General features: G+C 43.9%; 1 protein-coding gene across 4 annotated transcripts in view; it reads left to right on the plus strand.

Moving 5' to 3' along the window:
• OPTN (optineurin) overlaps nucleotides 1-10,783 on the plus strand; it is a 34,183-nt gene extending 23,400 nt beyond the window's left edge. For all 4 annotated transcript variants that reach the window (XM_050936895.1, XM_050936893.1, XM_050936894.1 and 1 more), the window contains exons 13-14: nucleotides 9,970-10,052; nucleotides 10,362-10,783. In XM_050936895.1, coding sequence (XP_050792852.1) covers nucleotides 9,970-10,052; nucleotides 10,362-10,486 — 208 coding nt within the window. In that variant the 3' untranslated portion in view covers nucleotides 10,487-10,783. The remainder of the gene's footprint in view (nucleotides 1-9,969; nucleotides 10,053-10,361) is intronic.
• Nucleotides 10,784-19,892: the final 9,109 nt, after the last annotated feature.

The following is a 19,892-nucleotide window of genomic DNA, read 5'->3' on the forward strand; positions in this document are numbered from 1 at the left end:
CTGACGTAGTTGTCTGGATCATCTTGTTGTCTCTTATGTTGAGGAGCTGGCTAGGGGCTCGTTAAAATCAACATTGGCTTTAATGAGGGTTTGAAGCCACAACACACTGTGCTCATCAATAAAGTTTAAAAAAAAAAAAAAAAGCTCTAGGAGCCCGAGACTTGGCTCTATAGTGAACTAGCTGATTTAAGCAAGAAATTAGCCAGATGACAGAACAGTGAGTGTGTGTGCGAGATTGATCCAAAGAACTCAAAGCACCAAAATTAATTAAGCCATATGAGCTCCCTGTGAATTATGAAAGTATTATACTTACTTGAGAGATGCAGTTAAACTCAGTGGGTGAAAACCTGGCCCCATTGATTTCAGTGGGGCCAGAATTTCACCTAAGGACTCTATAAATTGGCTTCATCTGAAACCCCATTTATTCAAATTTTTCAGGTCTCTTCTAAAAACTAAGTCACTAGATATAAACAGAAAGGGCTTCACCAAGTTACATAAGAACAGCCATATTGGGTCAGACCAAACATCCATCCAGTAGAGTATCCTGTCCTCCGACAGTGCCCAATGCCTCAGAGGGAAAGAATAGGCAATCATCAAGTGATCCATTCCCTGTAGACTCCTGTTCTTCCTCTTAGGTTAACTTCTCTAAGAGGAGAGAGCCAAATTGATATCTAAGCTTTTATTTTATGATGGTAATAATTTGTATTTGCATCATAAGATTGAAATTTGGCCCAGACACAGGAATAAACAATTTGGATAAGTAAGCCCAATATAAGTTAAATTCCTCCTGTGCTTTCATTTGAATAGTTTTTTCTTTCATTTCTGTCCTAAACTATAATACTGGTTATTCTGTGATTACTGGTACTGTGCTGCTCCCAAGAGACAGGTGCAGATCAGTCAGGGGTGGAGTGATATCTGGGTGTGCATATAGTCTATGAAATATAGTTTTTAAATACACCATAATAGAGGCTCAAACTAAATGTATACCCCATATTAAAAAAAAAACAAAACAAAAAAAACCAGAGGACCAAAAAAATGCCAATATGGCTAAAAAAGCAGAGTGAAAGAAGTGGTTGGAGGCAAAAAGGCATCCTTTAAAAATTGGAAGTTGGATCCTACTGAAGAAATTAGGAAGGAGCATAAACTGACAAGTAGAGTATAAAAGTATAATTAGGCAAGCCAAAAAGAAGTTTGAAGAGCAATTGGCAAAAGACCAAAAAAAAAAAAAAGTATGCTGTTAGTTTTTAGAAGTACATCAGAAGCAGGAAGCCTACCAAACAATCAGTGGGGCCACTGGACAATAGAGGTGCTAGAGGAAGACAGGGCCATTGCAGAAAAGCTAAATACATTCTTTGCATCTGCCTTCACTGCAGGGAATGTGAGGGAGATTCCCACACCTGAGCTATTCTTTTTAGGCCACAAATCTGAGGAACTGTCCTAGGTTGAGGTGTTGATAGAGGAAGTTATTGAAACAAATTGATAAGTTAAAAAGTAATAAGTCACCCGGACCACATGGTATTCACCCAAGAGTTCTGAAGAAACTCAAATGTGAAATTGCAAAACTACTAACTGCAGTATGTAATTTATCACTTAAATCAGCTTCTGTACCAGATGCCTGGAGGATAGCTAATGTAATGCTGATCATTAAAAAGGCTCCAAAGGGGATCATGGCAATTACTGGCTGGTAAGCCGAACTTCAAAGCCTGGGAAATTGTTCTTTACTATAGTTTCAGACAGAATGATGACACATAAATGAACGCTATTTGTTGGGGGAAAAGTCAACGTGGCATTTGTAAAGGGAAATTATGCCTCACCAATCTACTAAAACTCTTGGAGGGGATCAACAAATGTGGACAAGGGTGATCCAGTGACTGTAGAGTGCCCTTCATGGGATAAGCAGAAAGGTCCCCTCATGGGACAGTAACTAATTAAGCGATAGGAAGCAAAGACTAGCAGGAAATGGTCAGTTTTCAGAATGGAGAGAGGTAAATAATGGTGTCCCCCAAGGATCTGTACTGGGACCATGTAATGGGGTTGCACTCACTTCTTATGAGCACCCCCTGGCCAAGTGCATGTGCCTGGACACTCACTCTCTAACTGTTTGTGGTGAGCCTTGGATTACTCAGCCCTCTGGCCAAGTCATACACTGTCTGTGAGATAAAAGCAAAGCAAACCCCTGTCAGAGTACAAGTCCAGCTCTGTAATGTGTGTCTGTCCCTGCTCTGAAATCAAGCAGTGCCCCAGGGCTGCTTCCCTGGAGGCAATGTCTTTGCCCTCCAAGGGCCTTTCCAGCCACAACTCTCCAGCTGGGCCACTGCAGTTCATTTTCCCCCTTTGGGAGTGCCTCAATGTCCAGGCTACTCCCCCACGCCATGGCTTGGAGGAGGTTGCGGGGGGACCCAGCCCCACCCACTACTGCAGGTTCCAGCCCAGGGACCCTGTAGATAGCAGCTGTCTGCTGTGTCCCTTTATCTAAGTTATGCTGCTGCTCTAATTCCCAGGACCACTTCCCCGTGGCCCTGTGTTGTCTTCACCCTTACCTCAGGGCCTTGTCCTGATGGAGTTCTCGCAACCAGCTTAGGCTTCCTTCTTGCTCTCCCCGGCTTCTGGCAGCACTATCTCGTCCGAGGTCCTGCAGCTCCCTCAGCCAGCCCACACACCATCCATGCTTCTCCAGCTCCAAGAAGGAAGGATAGCTCAGTGGTTTGAGCATTGGCCTGCTAAACCCAGGGTTCTGAGCTCAATCCTTGAGGGGGCCATTTAGGGATCTGGGGCAAAAATCTGTCTGGGGATTGGTCCTGCTTTGAGCAGGGGGTTGGACTAGATGGCCTCCTGATATCCCGTGACAAGGAACTGAACTCACTCTTGCTCTGCAGCTCTTCTTGTACTGACCTGTTGGATCCAGATTGGCTGCTTCTCACATAGCCACCCTAGGCAGCTTGGAGGACCTCTCTATTGCCTTTTGCTGGGGCAGGCTGTAGCAGGGGGCCTCAGGGCCTAGTCCACCCCCTCACACACCTCCCCTTTCAGACAAGATTGAAGTGGTGCTCTTGCAGGTAATGTCTCTGCTTACCCAGCCTTTTGCCCTAGTTTCATAGGGTATTTACTGTCTCCAACCTTTCTGTCTGAAGAGTTCCTCTGCCTGTACACCCATTTGTCATGGTTCTCCCTCCCTGGCCTCTCTTATCCAGGGTGCTTTAGTAGTCCTTGCCCTGGTTTCTCAGGGTTTCCCTGCTTGGCCTGTCTGCCTGGAGAGCTTTTATAATCTCTGCCCCTTTTGGTCAGGGTTCCCTCCCAGGCCTCTCTGTGAGGAGAGGTTTTCCAGATCAGGGTCCTTCCTTAAGCAGCTCTATGACACACCTATCAATTATGCCCTGCTTCTTCAGGGTACTTCTCTCCCAGGCCTTTCTACCTGGAGAGCTAGTAATGGTAATCTCTGCCCTGGTGCCTTGGTTTCTCTCCTAGGCCTCTCTACCTGGAGAGCTAGTAATGGTAATCTCTGCCCTGGTGCCTCGGTTTCTCTCCTAGGCCTCTCTACCTGGAGAGCTTTTAATAATTCCTTGCCCCAGTTAGTCAAGCTTCCTTTCAGACCTCTTTGTCTGGAGAGGTTTTCATAGCTCAGGCTCCCTGGGAGCTCCTTTTATTTGGTGCCAGCCTATCTCAAAGATGGGCTCGACCAAAGTTACCCGTTAGGCATATTCTTTAGCCAACGGGGAACTTCTTGCTTGACTGACACTAGGAAGTTAACCAGGTCCTTGGCAATACCCCTGTCTTCCTCAGATAAATACGAAGTGACCGCAGCCTGGGATCCCTCTTTTTGTAGGTACCCCATACAGTGAATATAACCTTTCATATTCAGTGGCATGTCATAATTTGCCACGTGCAGGGCGTTCAAATCTTCAAAGCCTTTTATCTTCTCGAGGGTGGTTAACAGAGCTGGGTTTTCCCCTGAAATAAACTCCCTTACTGTGGCCTCCTGATCAGGAGACGAGTCCTTCCGAATGCATCTGCTTGTACATGCTTCAGAGTTAAGGATCTCTCTATTCAGGTTCAGGTTTCCAAAGACCAGGGACTGTACTGTTTTGCCAACTGCTTTCAATACCTGGCTTAGCAACACCCTCTTTATTCTTTCCGTACCCACACTATTGTGTGAACAACATCCAGCATGTTAGGACCACTTTTACCTTCCTTTTTCCTCTGGGAAGTACTTCTCTTTTTAGCAGAGATCTGCTTGTGGCCTTACTCTGTCACCACTTCAAGATTCTGGGGTTTTATAGCCAGAGTCAGGCAGCGGTCCTGCCTCAGTTCCTGCGACACGTTAAGTACTTTTCCCCATGTTCTCTTCCCTCATGACAGAGACTGGGTCTTGCCTTCAGCAAAAGGGCTGTTCAAACCCCATGACTGTTTTCCCATTTCTGTCCTGTGGGCCTCAATCCTGCTTCTTTGTCTAGCCCAGCTTTGCTAATTATGGGGAGGCCTGGGTCTATGATAATACGAATACTGCCTTCCTGAGTTAGTTTTTCTCAGGGCAGTACCTTCTTATGTGACCCATTTTCCCCGTAATGGAAACCAATTGTCCCTGCAGTAGCCTTCCAAGCCCTAAACTGAGTTCTGATGATCCTCTATTCCGCCTTCACTACAGCCTGAGCCTCAGCCATTTGTGGCTGGGTGTCTTGGTCAGCCTGGCCTTCACTGGTCTCGATGGCTCTCATGGCAACAGGTCTTGTTTTACAAGCCATGGTTATATCAGGGTAAACCCATCTCACCTTCCCCACTTGTCCATAGTACCTGCAGCTCCATGGTGGGGTCTTCCCATTCTTTCATTTGTGGCCTCTGCGGTGGCTGAGCCTGGCTGTCATGGCTGCCAAGCTGCTTGCCGCAGCTGAGACTGGTGGTCCTGGAGTTGCTGCTTGTTAAAGTTCCTCCAGGGTTTTGCCATGCTGCTGCTGGGCAGCTTGCTGGGACTTTGTAGCTCCTGCCATCTGCCGCTGCTGGCTGAGAGCTCTTATCTGCGCTTCCATGATCCTGTTGTGTGCAGGGGCTGGTCTGAATAAATCAGTGTAACAGGGTTGCACTCACCTCTCACAAGAACCCCCTGACCAAGTATGTGTGCCTGCACACTCACTCTACCTGTTTTTGGTGGGCCTTTGCTGACTCAGCCCTCTATCCAAGTCATATACAGTCCATCTGTGAGATAAAAGCAAAGCAAATCCCTTTTGGGATCCAAGTCCAACTGGGGTCTCTGAGTGCCCTCTGTAAAGTCTGTCAGTTTGTCCTCACTCCAGAATAGAACGGCGCCCCAGGGCTCCTTCCCAGGACACAATGCACGCACACACACACACGTGCGTGCAGGCACACACACACACACACACACCTTTCCAGCCGGGCCACTGTAGTTCAGTTCCCCCCTTTTGGGGGTGCCTCAGTGTCCAGGCCACTCTCACCTTGGGGCTTATGGGGACCTGGGGAGGACCCGGGCCCACCCACTACTCTGGGTCCCAGCCCAGGGACTCTGTAGATAGCAGCTGTCTGCTGTGTCCCTTTATCTAAGTGACTCTGCTGCTCTGATTCCCTGGGCCACTTTCTCACAGCCCTGTGCCATCTTCACCCTTACTTCAGAGTCTTGTCCTCATGGAGTCCCCGCAACCAGCTCAGGACTCCTTCTCACTCTCCCTGGCTTCTGGCAGCACTATCTCATCCGAGGTTCTGCAGCTCCCTTAAACAGCCACACACCATCCATGCTTCTCCAGTTCTAGTAAGGAACTGAACTCACTCTTCCCCTGCAGCTCTTCTTATATTGACGTGCTGGGCCTTGATTGGCTACTCCCCACACAGCCACTCTAGGCAGCTTGGAGGACCTCTCTTCTGCTCTTTTCTCAGGCAGAGTGTGGCAGGGCCACAAGGCCTCCAGCAGAGAGCCTCAGAGCCTAGTCCACCCCGTCACAGACCAGTACTGTCAATATTCACAAATGATCTGGGAAAAGGTGTGAACAGTGAGGTGACAAAGTTTGCAGACGATACAAAATTACTCAAGATAGTTAAGTCCAAAGCAGACTGCATAGAGTTACAAAGGTATCTCACAAAACTGGTGACTCGGCAACAAAATGGCAAATGAAATTCAATATTGATCAATGCAAAGTAATGTAGATTAGCAAACATAATCCCAACTATACATACAAAATGATGGGATCTAAATTAGCTGTTACCACTCAAGAAAGAGATCTTGGAGTCATTGTGGCTAGCTCTCTGAAAATATCTACTCAATGTGCAGCAGCAGTCAAAAAAGCTAACTGAATGTTAGTAACCATTAGGAAAGGTATAGATGAGAAGACAGTAAATATGATAATGCCACTAAGTAAATCCATGCTACTCCCACACCTTGAAGGCTCTGTGCAGTTCTGGTTGCTCTATCTCAAAAAAGATAAGTAAAATTGGAAAAAGTACAGAGAAGGGTCATAAAAATGATTAGGGTATGGAACAGCTTCCTTATAAGAAGAGATTTAAAAGACTGGGACTGTTCAGCTTGGAAAAGAGATGTCTAAGGGGGGGGATATGATAGAAGTCTATAAAATCTTGAATGGTGTGGAGAAAATGAATAGAGAAGTGTTATTTACCCTTTCATGTTGCACAAGAACCAGGGGTCACCTGATGAAATTAATAGGCAGGTTTAAACAAAAGGAAGTACTTCTTCATACACAATCAACCTATGGAATTTGTTGCCAGGGGATGTTGTGAAGGCCACACTATCATTGGATTCAAAAAAGAATTAGATAAATTAATGGAGGATGGGTCATCAATGGCTATTAGCCAAGATGGTCAGAGAGACAACCCCATGCTCTGGATGTCCCTAAATCTGTGACTGCCAGAATCTGGGAGTGGACGATGGGATGGATCACTCGATAAATTGCCCCGTTCTGCTCATTTCCTTCTGAGGTATCTGGCATTAGCCTCTGTCAGAAGACCGGATATTGGGCTAGATGAACTATTGATCTGACCCATTGTGGCCATTCTTATGTTCTTATGCAGTGAGATCTTTGGGATTCCAGTTTTTATTCAAATCTAAGAATAAAAAAATGTAAAACATTGTTATTGATAAGTAGGGCTGTCAAGTAATCGGAGGTAACTCATGCGATTAACAAAAAAATTAATCACGATTTTAAAAAATCACAATCGCACCTTTAAGCAAAAGAATACCAATTGAAATGTATTAAATATTTTTTGACATTTTTCTACATTTTTATATATATTCTGTGTTGTAATTGAAATCAAAGTGTATATTTTTATTACAAATATTTCCACTGTAAAAATGATAAAAGAAATAGCATTTTTCAATTCACCTCATACAAGTACTGTAGGTTCAATCTCTTTGTCCTCAAATTGCAACTTACAAATGTAGGTTGGTTTGGTTTTTTTGCTATGTAACTGCACTCTAAAACAAAACAATGTAAAACTTCAGAGCCTACAAGTCCACTCAGTCCTACTTCTTGTTCAGCCAATCGCTAAGACAAACAAGTTTGTTTACATTTACAGGGGATAATGCAGCCCTCTTCTTATTTACAATGTCGCCAGAAAGTGAGAACAGGCATTTGCATGGCACTTTTGTAGCTGGCATTGCAAGTTATTTACGTGCCAGATATGCTAAACATTCATATGCCTCTTCATACTTCGGCCACCATTCCAGAGCACATGCTTCCATGTTGATGACGCTCGTTAAAAACGTGTTAATTAAATTTGTGACTGAACTCCTTGGGGTAGAATTGTATGTCCCCTGCTCTGTTTTACGAATCTTCTGCCATACATTTCATGTTGTAACATTCTTGGATGATGACCCAGCACATGTTGTTCATTTTAAGAACGCTTCCAATGCAGATTTCACAAAACACAAAGAAGGTTCCAATGTGAGATTTCTAAAGATAGCTACAGCACTCGACCCAAAGTTTAAGAATCTGAAGTGCCTTCCAGAATCTGAGCGGGACAAGGTGTGGAGCATGCTTTCAGAAGTCTTAAAAGAGCAACACTCCGCTGCAGAAACTACAGAACCCGAACCACTGAAAAAGAAAATCAACCTTCTGCTGGTGCATCTGACTCAGATAATGAAAATGAACATGTCGGGCCACACTGCTTTGGATGGTTATCGAGCAGAACCCGTCACCAGCATGGATGCATGTCCCCTGGAATGGTGGTTGAAGCATGAAGGGACATATGAATCTTTAGTGCATCTGGCATGTAAATATTTTGTGATGCTGGCTACAACAGTGCCATGAGAACGCTTGTTTTCACTTTCAGGTAACATGGTAAACAAGAAGCATTATCTCCGGCAAATGTGAGCAAACTTGTTTGTCTGAGCGATGGACTGAACAAGAAGTAGGACCCTATTTCAGAAGTCCTCAAATCTTGATTTAAAGACTTCAAGTTACAGAGAATCCACCATTTACTCTAGTTCAAACCAGCAAGTGACCTGTGACCAACACTGCAGAGGAAGGCAAAAAACCCCAGACTTTCTGCCAATCCAACCTTGGGGGAATTCCTTCCTGACCCCAAATATGGCAGTCATTTAGACACTGAGCATATGGGCATATGATGGGCAAGCTCCACCATCCAGACACCTAGGAAAGAATTATCTGTAGTAACTCAGAGCCCTCCCCATGTGGTGTCCCATCTCTGGCTGTTGGAGATATTTGCTAATAGCAGTCGTGGATTGGTCATATGGTATTGTAAGCAATCTCATCATACCAGCCCCTCCATAAACTTATCAAGCTAAGTCTCTTTGCCCCCACTGTTCCCCCCAGAAGGCTGTTCCAGAACTTCACTCCTCTGAGAGATAGAAACCTTTGTCTAATATCACGCCTAAACTTATTGCTGGCCAATTTATATCCATTTGTTCTTGTGCCTAGATTGGACTTTAACTTAAACAACTCCTCTCCCTCCCTGGTGTTTATCCCTCATATGTATTTAGAGAGCAGTCGTATCTCATCTCATCCTTTGGTTAGGCTAAACAAGCCAAGGTCCATAAGTCTTCTCTCATAAGATTCCTCTGACCATGCTAGTAGCCCTTCTGCACCTGTTCCAGTTTGAATTCATCTTTCTTCAACATGAGAGACCAGAATTTTACATAGTATTTCAGGTGAGGTATCACCAGTGCCAAGTCCAATGTTTCTAATGCTTCCCTATCACTACTGGAAATGCCTCACCTGAGGCATCCTAGGATTGCATGAGCCTTTTTCATGGCCACATCACATTGGTGGCTCATAATCATCCTGTGATAGACCTTGGTGCATTGGTTATTTTTCTCCTCTGTTGTTTACAATTTATAAGTCCCCAATTTATAGCAGGAATGCATGTTAGTCCCTAAGTGAATGAACTTGCACTTTTCACTGTTGCATTTCACCCTATTTCTTTTACTCCTGTTTTCAAAGTCATCCAAATCTCCTTATACGATGATCTGGTCCTCTCCCTATTGACACTATCTCCCAGCTTTGTTCCCCTGCACACTTCACTAGTACACGTCCACTTTTTGTGCCAGGCCATTAATTAAAATAAGATTTATCCCAAGACAGATCCTTCACTGGTAACCTCCCTCCAGCCTGGCAGTTCATCTTTCAGCATAACCGATTGTAGTCTCCCCATTTCCTTACCCATCTTTCAGTTCACATATTAATCCCCATCTTCTCCAAGACATGTAGCCCAAAATATTTTCCTGTATAACTTTTTCTTTTAACACTTAAAATTGTGCATTACATGATTTGAGGCCTTAGAATGTTCCAAAGGACAGAATTCTCAGCACTCTTCCCAGGCCAGAAGCTTGTGTGTTGATGCCATACTACTTTAAAATTCTTCCCTTCAGCAGTTCATATCAAACAATCCTTCTGCTTTCCCTGTTGTTTGAGGTTAGACTAGATTTCTCTTCCTACCAGGCTTTGTGTGTGTGCTTGAAAATGAGCACCCTCTTAACTTCTTTAATCTCTGCAGAAGCTCCTTGGTGGAAATGCAGAGTCGTCACGGAGCCAGAGCATCAGTGGATCAAGATCATTCACCTCATCTTGTACAAAGAGGTAAATTAATAGATGATAATTGTTATGAGATCAAATCCTGGGCCTGGCCCTGCTGTCCGCAGTATAAGCCAGCTTCGCATTGCCGCCAGGCCAGTCAAGTGGCACAATACTGAGCACTCTCAGGACTGCTCTGTCTTAGCCCAGCAGCCTGCAGGGCCTTTTTGTAACTGAAGATAGGCCAGCAATTGCAACTCCCTAGCTACAGTCCACAGGACTATCAATCTGGCATCTTTTGCCAGCACTAAATTCACATTTTCACAAAAGAGTGACAATCTAGTTTAACATAGTTTTAATTCTCTTTCTCTGCAGGAAGTGATCCTCAGGACTGGCGGCAGCAGCAGAGGAATATTCCAGTACATTCCTGTCCCAAATGTGGAGAAATTCTACCTGACATGGACACGCTTCAGATCCACGTTATGGACTGTATCATCTGAATGCTGATCTCCAACTCTTCATAAATGGAAATTTTCAACTGCCAAGCAAATGCATTCTTTCCCTCTAGAATAGGCGCTGATCCTACTCCCTGTGAAGTTTTACACGGTTATTTTCCACTGATTTCATTGACAACAGGGCAATACCACTTTTTCTTTAGCATTTCCATTTGCTTTAGGGAAGAGAGAATTTTCATTTTGTAAAATGAGTTGCTGATTTACGGAACTCCACATATGTCTGCTGCAGTGGAATCTTTAATCATCCTCTAACAACAAGTTCTACTTCCCATAGTTTATGATCACTCAGCAGAGAATGATTCAGTTTATATATGAGAGATGAAGTAGGGGGTACAGGGTTAATCAGGAAGCTAACTCATGTTTGAGAAGCTTATAATAAAATGGAATAGTTTTGTATTCATTACACACTTGAAAAGAATCCTGCTCTTGCGCTGAATAGCAGTTGTATTGAATTCCCTGGAACCAGGCTAATCTGATGTTAGATTCTTGATACTGTAGTTTGTGTACTCTCTGCTTTAACCAGATGTGGGCAAAGTGTAAGATTAAACTGGTTGGGTCTGAAATATGTAGCTGCTGCTATATTAAAGTCATTTGGTTTTATAGAACAGTTTAAAGAAGCTGTCTTTACTCCTCTCAATTGTAATAAATTCACCTGAACTTGTACAGTAGATCTCAAAATATTTTGCTGGAAACAGGTATGGTGGATGTAACTTAATCATTTAGGAGAGTTAATTGAGTTTCATGTTTATGAGACAAAAATAAATCTGTTGCAAAACACAAGAATTGACTTTGCAACTTGTGCATATTTTAGATCGGGGTCGGTAGCCTTTCAGAAGTTGTGTGTTGAGTCCTAATTTATTCACTCTAACTTAAGGTTTTGTGTGCCAGTAATACATTTTAAAGTGTTTAGAAGGTCTCTTTCTATAAGTCTATAATATATAACTAAACTATTGTATGTAAAGTAAATAAGGTTTTTAAAATGTTTAAGAAGCTTCATTTAAAATTAAATTAAAATGCAGCGCCCCCCTGGACTGGTGGCCAAGACCCAGTGTGAGTGCCACTGAAAATCAGCTCATGTGCCGCCTTCGGCACTCGTGCCATAGGTTGCCTACCCGTTTTAGATCTTCATTATATTCTGGATTGGCTTTTCGTCCGTATGTATTTCCAGTAGGAAACTGTGTTGGGCTAGGTCTTTTGATGCTTTCAGAGATGCGTGCATATATTCTTTGCTTATATAATACCAAATCTAAAAACTATCACCATCTTCCTCAGGATTGTGGGATTCCAGCTCAGCTCCTCAGTCGGCTGTTTTTGTTGAATTACTATTGAAATCTAGAATGCAAAATCTACTGTGACAGCAAAAAAAGAAAGAGGAAAAAAAGCAGCAGGATCATACATCAAATAATGTGAAGGACTACTGGAACGAGGATTGTAATCGAGGGGGAAAAAATGGAAATTATATTGAGCTTGATCCTGTACTCATTATTCAGATGAAAGTCCCACTGACTTCAAATGGGATTTCTCCCCAAGTAAGAACTGCAGGATTAGAGCCCTGTCTGGACAGCTGATTGAATTATTAAATCTATTGCTATAAACTACCAGTCCCTGAACTAGGACCATATTTGGTAAATGAGCACCAATGATAAACATGCATGCAATGCAAAAGGAATGTAATTTGTATGCAAACAGTTGATATTCCATAATTTTGAATTTTGGGTATGAGGAATTGGCAGAGATGGGAGGCCAAAAGATTGTTGCAGAAGCGATGCAGGTACATGGAAAAACTTTGAACACCCACAACGAGGTCCGCCACACCCCATCCTCTTGCTATTTATGTAAAGGAGGTGTTAATTTATTGCTTGTATTCAGCCACTATGAATGACAGATCTCTAGCCCCTATTGGAATGGCTCTGGCTTGGTTCATTACATTGTGTGTAGAGTTCTGCGCGGATACAACATTTGTATCCACATCTGATCCACAAACATGGTCCACAGATATAAAGCAGAGATCTGCAGATTTGCAGGGTTCTATTGTGTGAATGTTCCAGATATATGTTGCTTGAAATTGGTGGGTTGCACAAAATCATACTTCCAGCTCCAGCCATCAGTAAGACAGGACACTAATGACCTCTCACAGTGATACCTGTATTTTGTAGCATGGATTTAATTGAGCTATCATTGATGGCTAATGGGGGCACTGTGGTTTGTCCTTATTTTTGAGGTTGACCATTATATAATAACCATAAATGTTCCAGTCCATTACTGCTCACATTAGTATTGTTCAGTAGTATTAAAGCTTATGTCCCTGTTAGCTGCTGTCATTAGAAAGACTGACTTCACAGGTGCTGAACTTCTGGTGCAGTCAGTGGAAGCTGTGAATACTTGGACCTATGAAAAATGGAGCACACAGGAACATGTACTGCAGTAGGATGACATGCCATCCAGTAGAGAAGGCAGTACTTCTACACCAATGTGAGGAACAATGTGCAAGCAAAGCATATTTTTTATAACTGATACTTTGCACTTGGTGTACGTTTTCATCAGAGGATCCTCAGGATACTTTACCAACACTGAGGCCAAGTCTACGCTACAAAGTTTTTCTGACGCAAGTTACATTGGCATACAGGTGCCACAGTTAGTATATTGCTTGTCATATGCATACTTGGCTCCTTCTGTCGGCGCAGCACTTATTCACCAGAAGTGCATGTGTCAATGCACAGTGTGGTGCACCATGGGTTGGTATCCCATTGTGCAAGCCCCCATCATTCAGCATGCTGTCTTTTGGGTAGTTTTGTCAACGCATGGCGTGGTGGGGCAGAAATGACTTGTGCAGTGGTAACTGGAAGCAAGGGGTTTCATAATGTTCTTCATCTCATAATATTATCTCTATCCCATAATTTTCATGCCTATTTTCAATTTCCCACAAACCCATGTGGGACTTGTCACTGTCCACAGTCTCAGGAGTATGGAGACTGCATAGCTCAGCATTATTGTCGTAAGTGTTGCAAGCATAGGACGCATTGTCCTCCAGTATTCACAGAGCTTCAACAGGAATCATGGGGAACATAATGATTTCCTAGTGATCAGTTTGCTGTGGGACACAGAACCAATTCAAGGTTGTAGGTGACATGCACAGAGCAGCTGCAAATGGTGAAGTGCCACTTCTAGGCTCAAGAAATGAGCACTGACTGGTGGGATCATATTGTAATGCAGATTTGAGATGATGAGCAGTGGCCACAGAACTTCCGTATGCACAAGGCCATATTCTCAGATCTGTGTGCTAAGCTCCCTCAGCCAGCCCACACACCATCCATGCTTCTCCAGTTCCAAGAAGGTGGGATAGCTCAGTGGTTTGAGCATTAGCCTGCTAAACCTAGGGTTGTGAGTTCAATCCTGGAGGGGGGCCATTTAGGGAACTGGGGTAAAAACCTGGGAATTAGTCCCCTTTTGAACAGGGGGTTGGACTAGATGACCTCCTGAGGTCCCTTCCAACCTTGAGATTCTATGAATTACTTTGTGTCAATTTTGCTAATGAGGAAACCCAGGCACTAAGCAATTTAAGTAATGATTCCAGCTGCATTCAAAAGTCATTACTAGAACACAGGACACCTGGCTCTCAATCCCTTTGTTTGGTAGCCAAAGACTATGTTACTTCACTCATATTTCCTCCATAAATGCAGGTTATTCTATTGTTGACCAAAATGTCTCTGAAGGATCATCATAAGCTTGGCCATAACCTTCTCCAAGAATTGCTAGTGCCTTTGGCAGATGCAGATTCTGATAACTTTTGAATTAGTTCTCTGTGACAGTGGTACTTATGGTCTTCCTTCCTTGTCCCCAATTTTATTGTGGTAGCTCTGCAGTTGTTATAGATTCTGCATTGATAGCAATTTGTTTGAAGTACTGTCATTCAGCCTTCTTCTGATAGAATTTTAATGGAGCTGATTTAATAAGAGGAGCATTAATCATATCTGGAACACAGAAAATCAGTGCAAAAGGCCATAGTGAGAATTACCTATTCAACAATCAACCCAATGATGACAATTTTTAAGTGGTTTGAGTTAAGTGGGAAGCGCGGTGTGGAGTGCTTCTGCAACGGCCATGTCTACACAGCAGTAGCATAACTACGGGGCTGTAGCTGTGCTGCTGTAGCACGATAGTGTAGATGCTTCCTATATTGATGGAAAGGGTTTTTCCATCAAGGTAGCTGATCTACCTTTCCAAGAGGTGGAAGCTAGGCTGGTAGGTACCTAGCTATGTGTTCATTGGCAATTAGGTCAGCTTAACTATGTTGCAAACAAACAGTCCAACAACCAACTCAGAGATGGACAAATTGTACCACGCACCAAGTCCTGTTACCTTCAAGTAGAGTCTGCAGCTATGCCCTCTGTTAACTGTGTCTGTTTGCTGCTCTTCTCTGAAACAATTACCCCAAGTTTCTATATTTGAATTACTCCTTGCTTGAACTAGTTTAGCTAGAGTGATAGGTTAAATTTGAATTACAAAATCCTGTCTGTAGAATGTAAGAATGGCCATACTGGGTCAGACCAAAGGTCCATCTAGACCAGTATCCTGTCTCCTGACAGTGGCCAATGCCAGGTCCCCCAGAGGGAATGAACAGAACAGATAATCAAGTGATCCATCCCCTATTGCCCATTCCCAGCTTTTGGCAAACACCACAGTTTTCTCTAGGCTGATTGTGAGGCCAAACAATTTTGATGCTTCAGCGAAGTGATCGACAATGCACTGCAGATCTCCCTCTGTGTGTGCTAGTAGGGCACAATCATCCACAGAGAATGCTTCTCTTATTAGTAGTTCTGTTACTTTTGTCTTTGCTTTAAGCCTTGTAAGATTGAAGACTGAGCTGTCATGTCTGTATCTGATGTATATGCCTCTGTTGAGCCCCATCGGTAGCATGGTTGAGAACTTGGGTGTAGAAGCAATGGAACAGTACAGGGGCAAGGACACAGCCTTGTTTGACTCCATTTGAAATGGGAAAGGAGTCAGTGACCTTGCATTCCCTCATGAAATAAACAAATGATCTTTACCAGTTTTGGTGGGCAACCAAGTTTGCTGAGGATCATCCATAATCCTTCTCTATCCAATGCTTTTGTCAGATTGATGAAAACATTGAACAGATTAATGTTTTGTTCCATACATTTTTCTTGTATTTGCCTGATACTGAAAATCATATCTATGGTGCTATAATGAGGTCTGAATCCGCACTAAGTCTCAGGTAGATTGACTTCTGAGATAGATTAAATCAGTCAGTTCAGGAGGACATGAGCAAAGATTTTTCCAGCGACAGGTAGGAGAAATATCCTGCATTGCAGACCATTTTCCTGTCTTTATTTTTAAATAAAGGAATAATTGTGGCATCTTTAAAGTCTTATGGCATTTCTTCACTGTCCCAGATGTTAGAAAGGATCTTTTGAAGTGTTGTTACCACTTTTGGGCCCACAGATTTATATGTTTCTGCCAGTATTCCATCTCTGCCCAAGGACTTTTCTGAGCGCATCAAACTGATTGCCTTTTCTATTCCTTCAAGTGAGGGTCGTGAGTCAGGATGGTGCTGAATAGGCTTTTGAGGTATCTGGTTAATAGCAGTTGTTTCAGTTGAGGATGGGGTGTTCATTAGTTGGCTGAAATGTTCAGCCCATCTCTGTTACATGTCATGTTTGTCTTTGATGACTGTCCTGCCATCAACCATCATAAGCGAACCTGTGCCCACCTTTAAAGGTCCATAGACTAGCTTCAAGGAATCAAAAAGCTTCTTTGTTTCATTTGTTTCTGCATTCATTTGAGTGTCTTCTGCTACCTTCTCCTAACATTTATCTTGTATCAAGTGTAGTAGTCCTTGTGCCTTGCTTTGCAGGTGTTTAAATCTGTCTCTCTTTGAGGTAGACTGCCAGATTTGGAAAGTCTCTTTTTTTTTCTTTCAAGAGTACTCTGATTTCATCATTTTCATTAAACCAGTCACGGTGAACCCTTTTCTTCCATCCAAGGACATCGGTTGCAGTTTTTTGTACTACGGCTCTGAATTCCTCCCATGAGACAGGGTTGTCACCAAGGTTGGTTTCTACTGCACTTTGTAGCTTGTCTTGATAGGATGCATGGTTTAGTTTAACAATATCAGGAGACATCTTGGTTGTTTTTGGGTGTTTCAGGCATGTGGGTATAATGTGTAGATTCAGTATTGACCTAATCATTCTATGATCCATCCAATATTCTGCCCACACATGGCTCTGGTGATCCTGACGTCCCTTATATCACATAGTCGGACAATGATGTAATCTACTAGATGCCATTGTTTGGATCTGGGCTGCATCCTGTAGTTTTATATTTGTCTGCCTGTCTGAAGATGGTATTTGTAATTGTCAGGCTATGTTCTGCACACTTGCTTAGGATTAGGAGACCATTTTCATTCATTTTTTCCAATGACACCTTGCCAGTTGCTGTTATCTTTACCTTCGCTTGCACTGAAATTTCCTAGGATGATTAGTTTGTCACTTTCTGGTGTTGACTTTATGAGAGAGTCGAGATCAAAGTAGAACTGTTCCTTAGCATCATCAGGGTTTGTTAAGGTGGGCGCATATGCACTGATGGTGGTAGCAAATCATGACTTATTTAGTGGTAATTGGAGTTTCGTGAGTCTTCCGTTAATGCTTATTGGAAAGTCTTCAAGACATTGCAAGAGTTTGGTCTTGATGGCAATTCCCACTCCATGGATTCTATCTTTGTGTGTTTTTTTTCCCTTCCAGACAGTTCTGTAATAATGCTCTCATCTTCCAATCTAGTTTCACTGAGTACTGTAATGTCAATGTCATACTAGGCTAGCTCTTTTGAAAGGAGAGCTGTTCTTCTTTCAAATTGAGAGGTATCGTCTTTGTCTATCATAGTCCTGATGTTCCAAGCAGCAGTCTTTAGTGTTTTTTTAGTTATCTTTGGTTTTCAACCGCATTGAGGATGATCCACCAACTGCGGTAAACTGGCCAGATTTAATTTGGGCAGGCAATGTTTGAGGCACCTTTTCTAGCCCCTGCCCTTACAAAGGGAGGGTAGTGCAATCCTAAAAAGGGCTGCTCTGTCACCTGGGGTGTTGCCGAGCTTTCCTGCTGCCTGTGGATCAGGGATGGGCGACCAATGTCCCAGGCTGCCTGCATGAAGACTTGTGGCTACAACTGCTAGGAATCATCTTCACCTGTCGCTTTACCACTCCCCCCTCGCCACAGGACTTTTGAAGAGAGATGTGCATGAATGACGTGTGTGTGAAGTTGATTAAAATGGGAGAGTTGTTGCACTAGGACAATCCCATTCTCTCAGCTACTGAAGCTTGGCCCCGTGGCACAAAGGCTGTTACAACTGGAGACTTCTTTAGCTTCAGTGGATAGTCAGGACTTCTGTAATGCCCCATCATGACTTTCACCTTCAAAAAACGTTGCTGCACTGCTTTTCAAGCCGTTGGACCAAGATGTGGTCTCTTCTGCCTTGGCTACCAGAACAGTCTTCGTATGCTTGGCAGGGCAATCCCTAAATCACCGTCAGTTTCCACACTTCCGGTTACCCTAACCTGGTTTAGCCCACCTGCTGATGTAGTTTACCAGGGTGTGGCCGCTGTCGCATACTTACAGCTACTTGGAGCCACAGGTGAGAGCTGGGTGTCCAGTGAGGACCAAAAAGGAAAAGAATCACTCCAGGAGTACAGCAGTTTGAATCACTCAAAGGTACTACCTCTCCCATACACCACATTCTGTTCCTTACTGTAGTTTCAACCCATTTGTCTTGTACTGAAGTCAGGATTACTGGCCTGTAATTGCTAGGATCCCCCCTGGAGCCATTTTTACATCACATTAACTAGCCTCCAGTCATTTGGTACAGAATGTGTACCAGAAGTTCCTTCAGAACTCTTGGGTGAATACCATTTGGTCCTGGTGACTTATTACTGTTTAATGTATCAATTTGTTCCAAAACTTCCTCTAACAACACCTCAATCTGTCTTTGTGCAGCAGAACTGCAGTGGTTCTTCTGGCGGACTGAAAGGTGGACATTTGGTGACATAATCTGAACTACCATTTTTGCCACAATGTATTGTTTTTGAGGAAAATGTTGGAACAAACACACTCACCAGTGAGAAAGTGAAATATGTAGCCACACTCATTTGTGTGTTTTGTGCATGGACAAATCCTTGGAGTTATCAACATTGGATTATCAGGAGCATTGTCCATTTGTAAGAAGCATGATCCTGTCTAATATAGATAGGGTTGCCAGGCATCTGGTTTTTGACTGGAATGCCTGGTTGACACCCCAACCCCCTCCCCAGCCTTGAGCCCACTCCTGCACTCTGAACCCCTCAGCCCTGGCCCCACCTCAGAGCCCACACCCCCAGCTGGAGCCCTCACCCCTTCCCAAACCCCAACCCCCAGCTTGAAACCCAGAGCCCATCTGCAACTATAATCCCTCATTTCTGGTCCCACGCTGGAGACCACACCCCCAGCCAGAGCCCTCACCCCCTCCCACACCCCTGCCCCAGCCCAGTGAGTGAGTGAGGACAGCGAGCAACGGATGGAGTGAGTGGGGGCGGGGTCTTGGAGAAGGGGTGGAACAAGGGTAGGGCCTCGGGGAAGGAGCAGGGTGGGGAGTGGGGCAAGGGTGTTTTGTGCAAGGGAGAAATTGACTAAGGCCCCAAATCTGCACACATTCATTGGCACTATTCATGTGTGTGTTTGCAGGATCATGCCTGAGTATACATGGGAAATGTTGAAACAGACTGCACAAAAAATTTCTGGAAAATTCACAATGCAAGCAAATTAGAAAATGAGATTTTTTTTCATTCATTTCAATTACAATAATCCCTTGGTTCTACTTTAAATAGGCACAATGTAATTCTCTCCCTTGGAATTACAGTTGAAGCATAGCAAACTGCTGATGGCTGGCTTGCAGCTGAGCTGATCTGGGTTCCAAAAATTGTATAGAGTTGGGGAGTGCTGATGTAGGTGGATGTAGGGCAGGGGTTTAGGCCAGGTGCCATACAGCTCCTCAAGGGCAGGGGGTATTATGCTAGGGTGTCAAGCAGTTTTCTACTGGGGCACAGGGGTTGGTGTACTAGAGAGCCATGCAGCTGCCCTTGGGGCATGCTGACGTATTGAGATGCTGCAGCACGGCACTGGGCATGGGTTTGACATACATGCAGGCTGTCCCACTGCAGTAGGGTAAGTGTGGCAATCAATATGGCAGCCCTTCTGCGTGGCACCACTGCTACACTTTGTGATGCGGGGCAGTCTGTAGGGTGTCCTATTGGTGTGATGTCATCACCCGGCTTTCTGTGACATCAGCAGGCAGTTTCCCATGACATCATCATTAAGGTCAGCGGCTAGTGTTTTTTGCCCTGGGA

Source organism: Gopherus flavomarginatus, chromosome 1 (genome assembly GCF_025201925.1).
Source record: "Gopherus flavomarginatus isolate rGopFla2 chromosome 1, rGopFla2.mat.asm, whole genome shotgun sequence".
Taxonomy (NCBI): domain Eukaryota; kingdom Metazoa; phylum Chordata; order Testudines; family Testudinidae; genus Gopherus; species Gopherus flavomarginatus.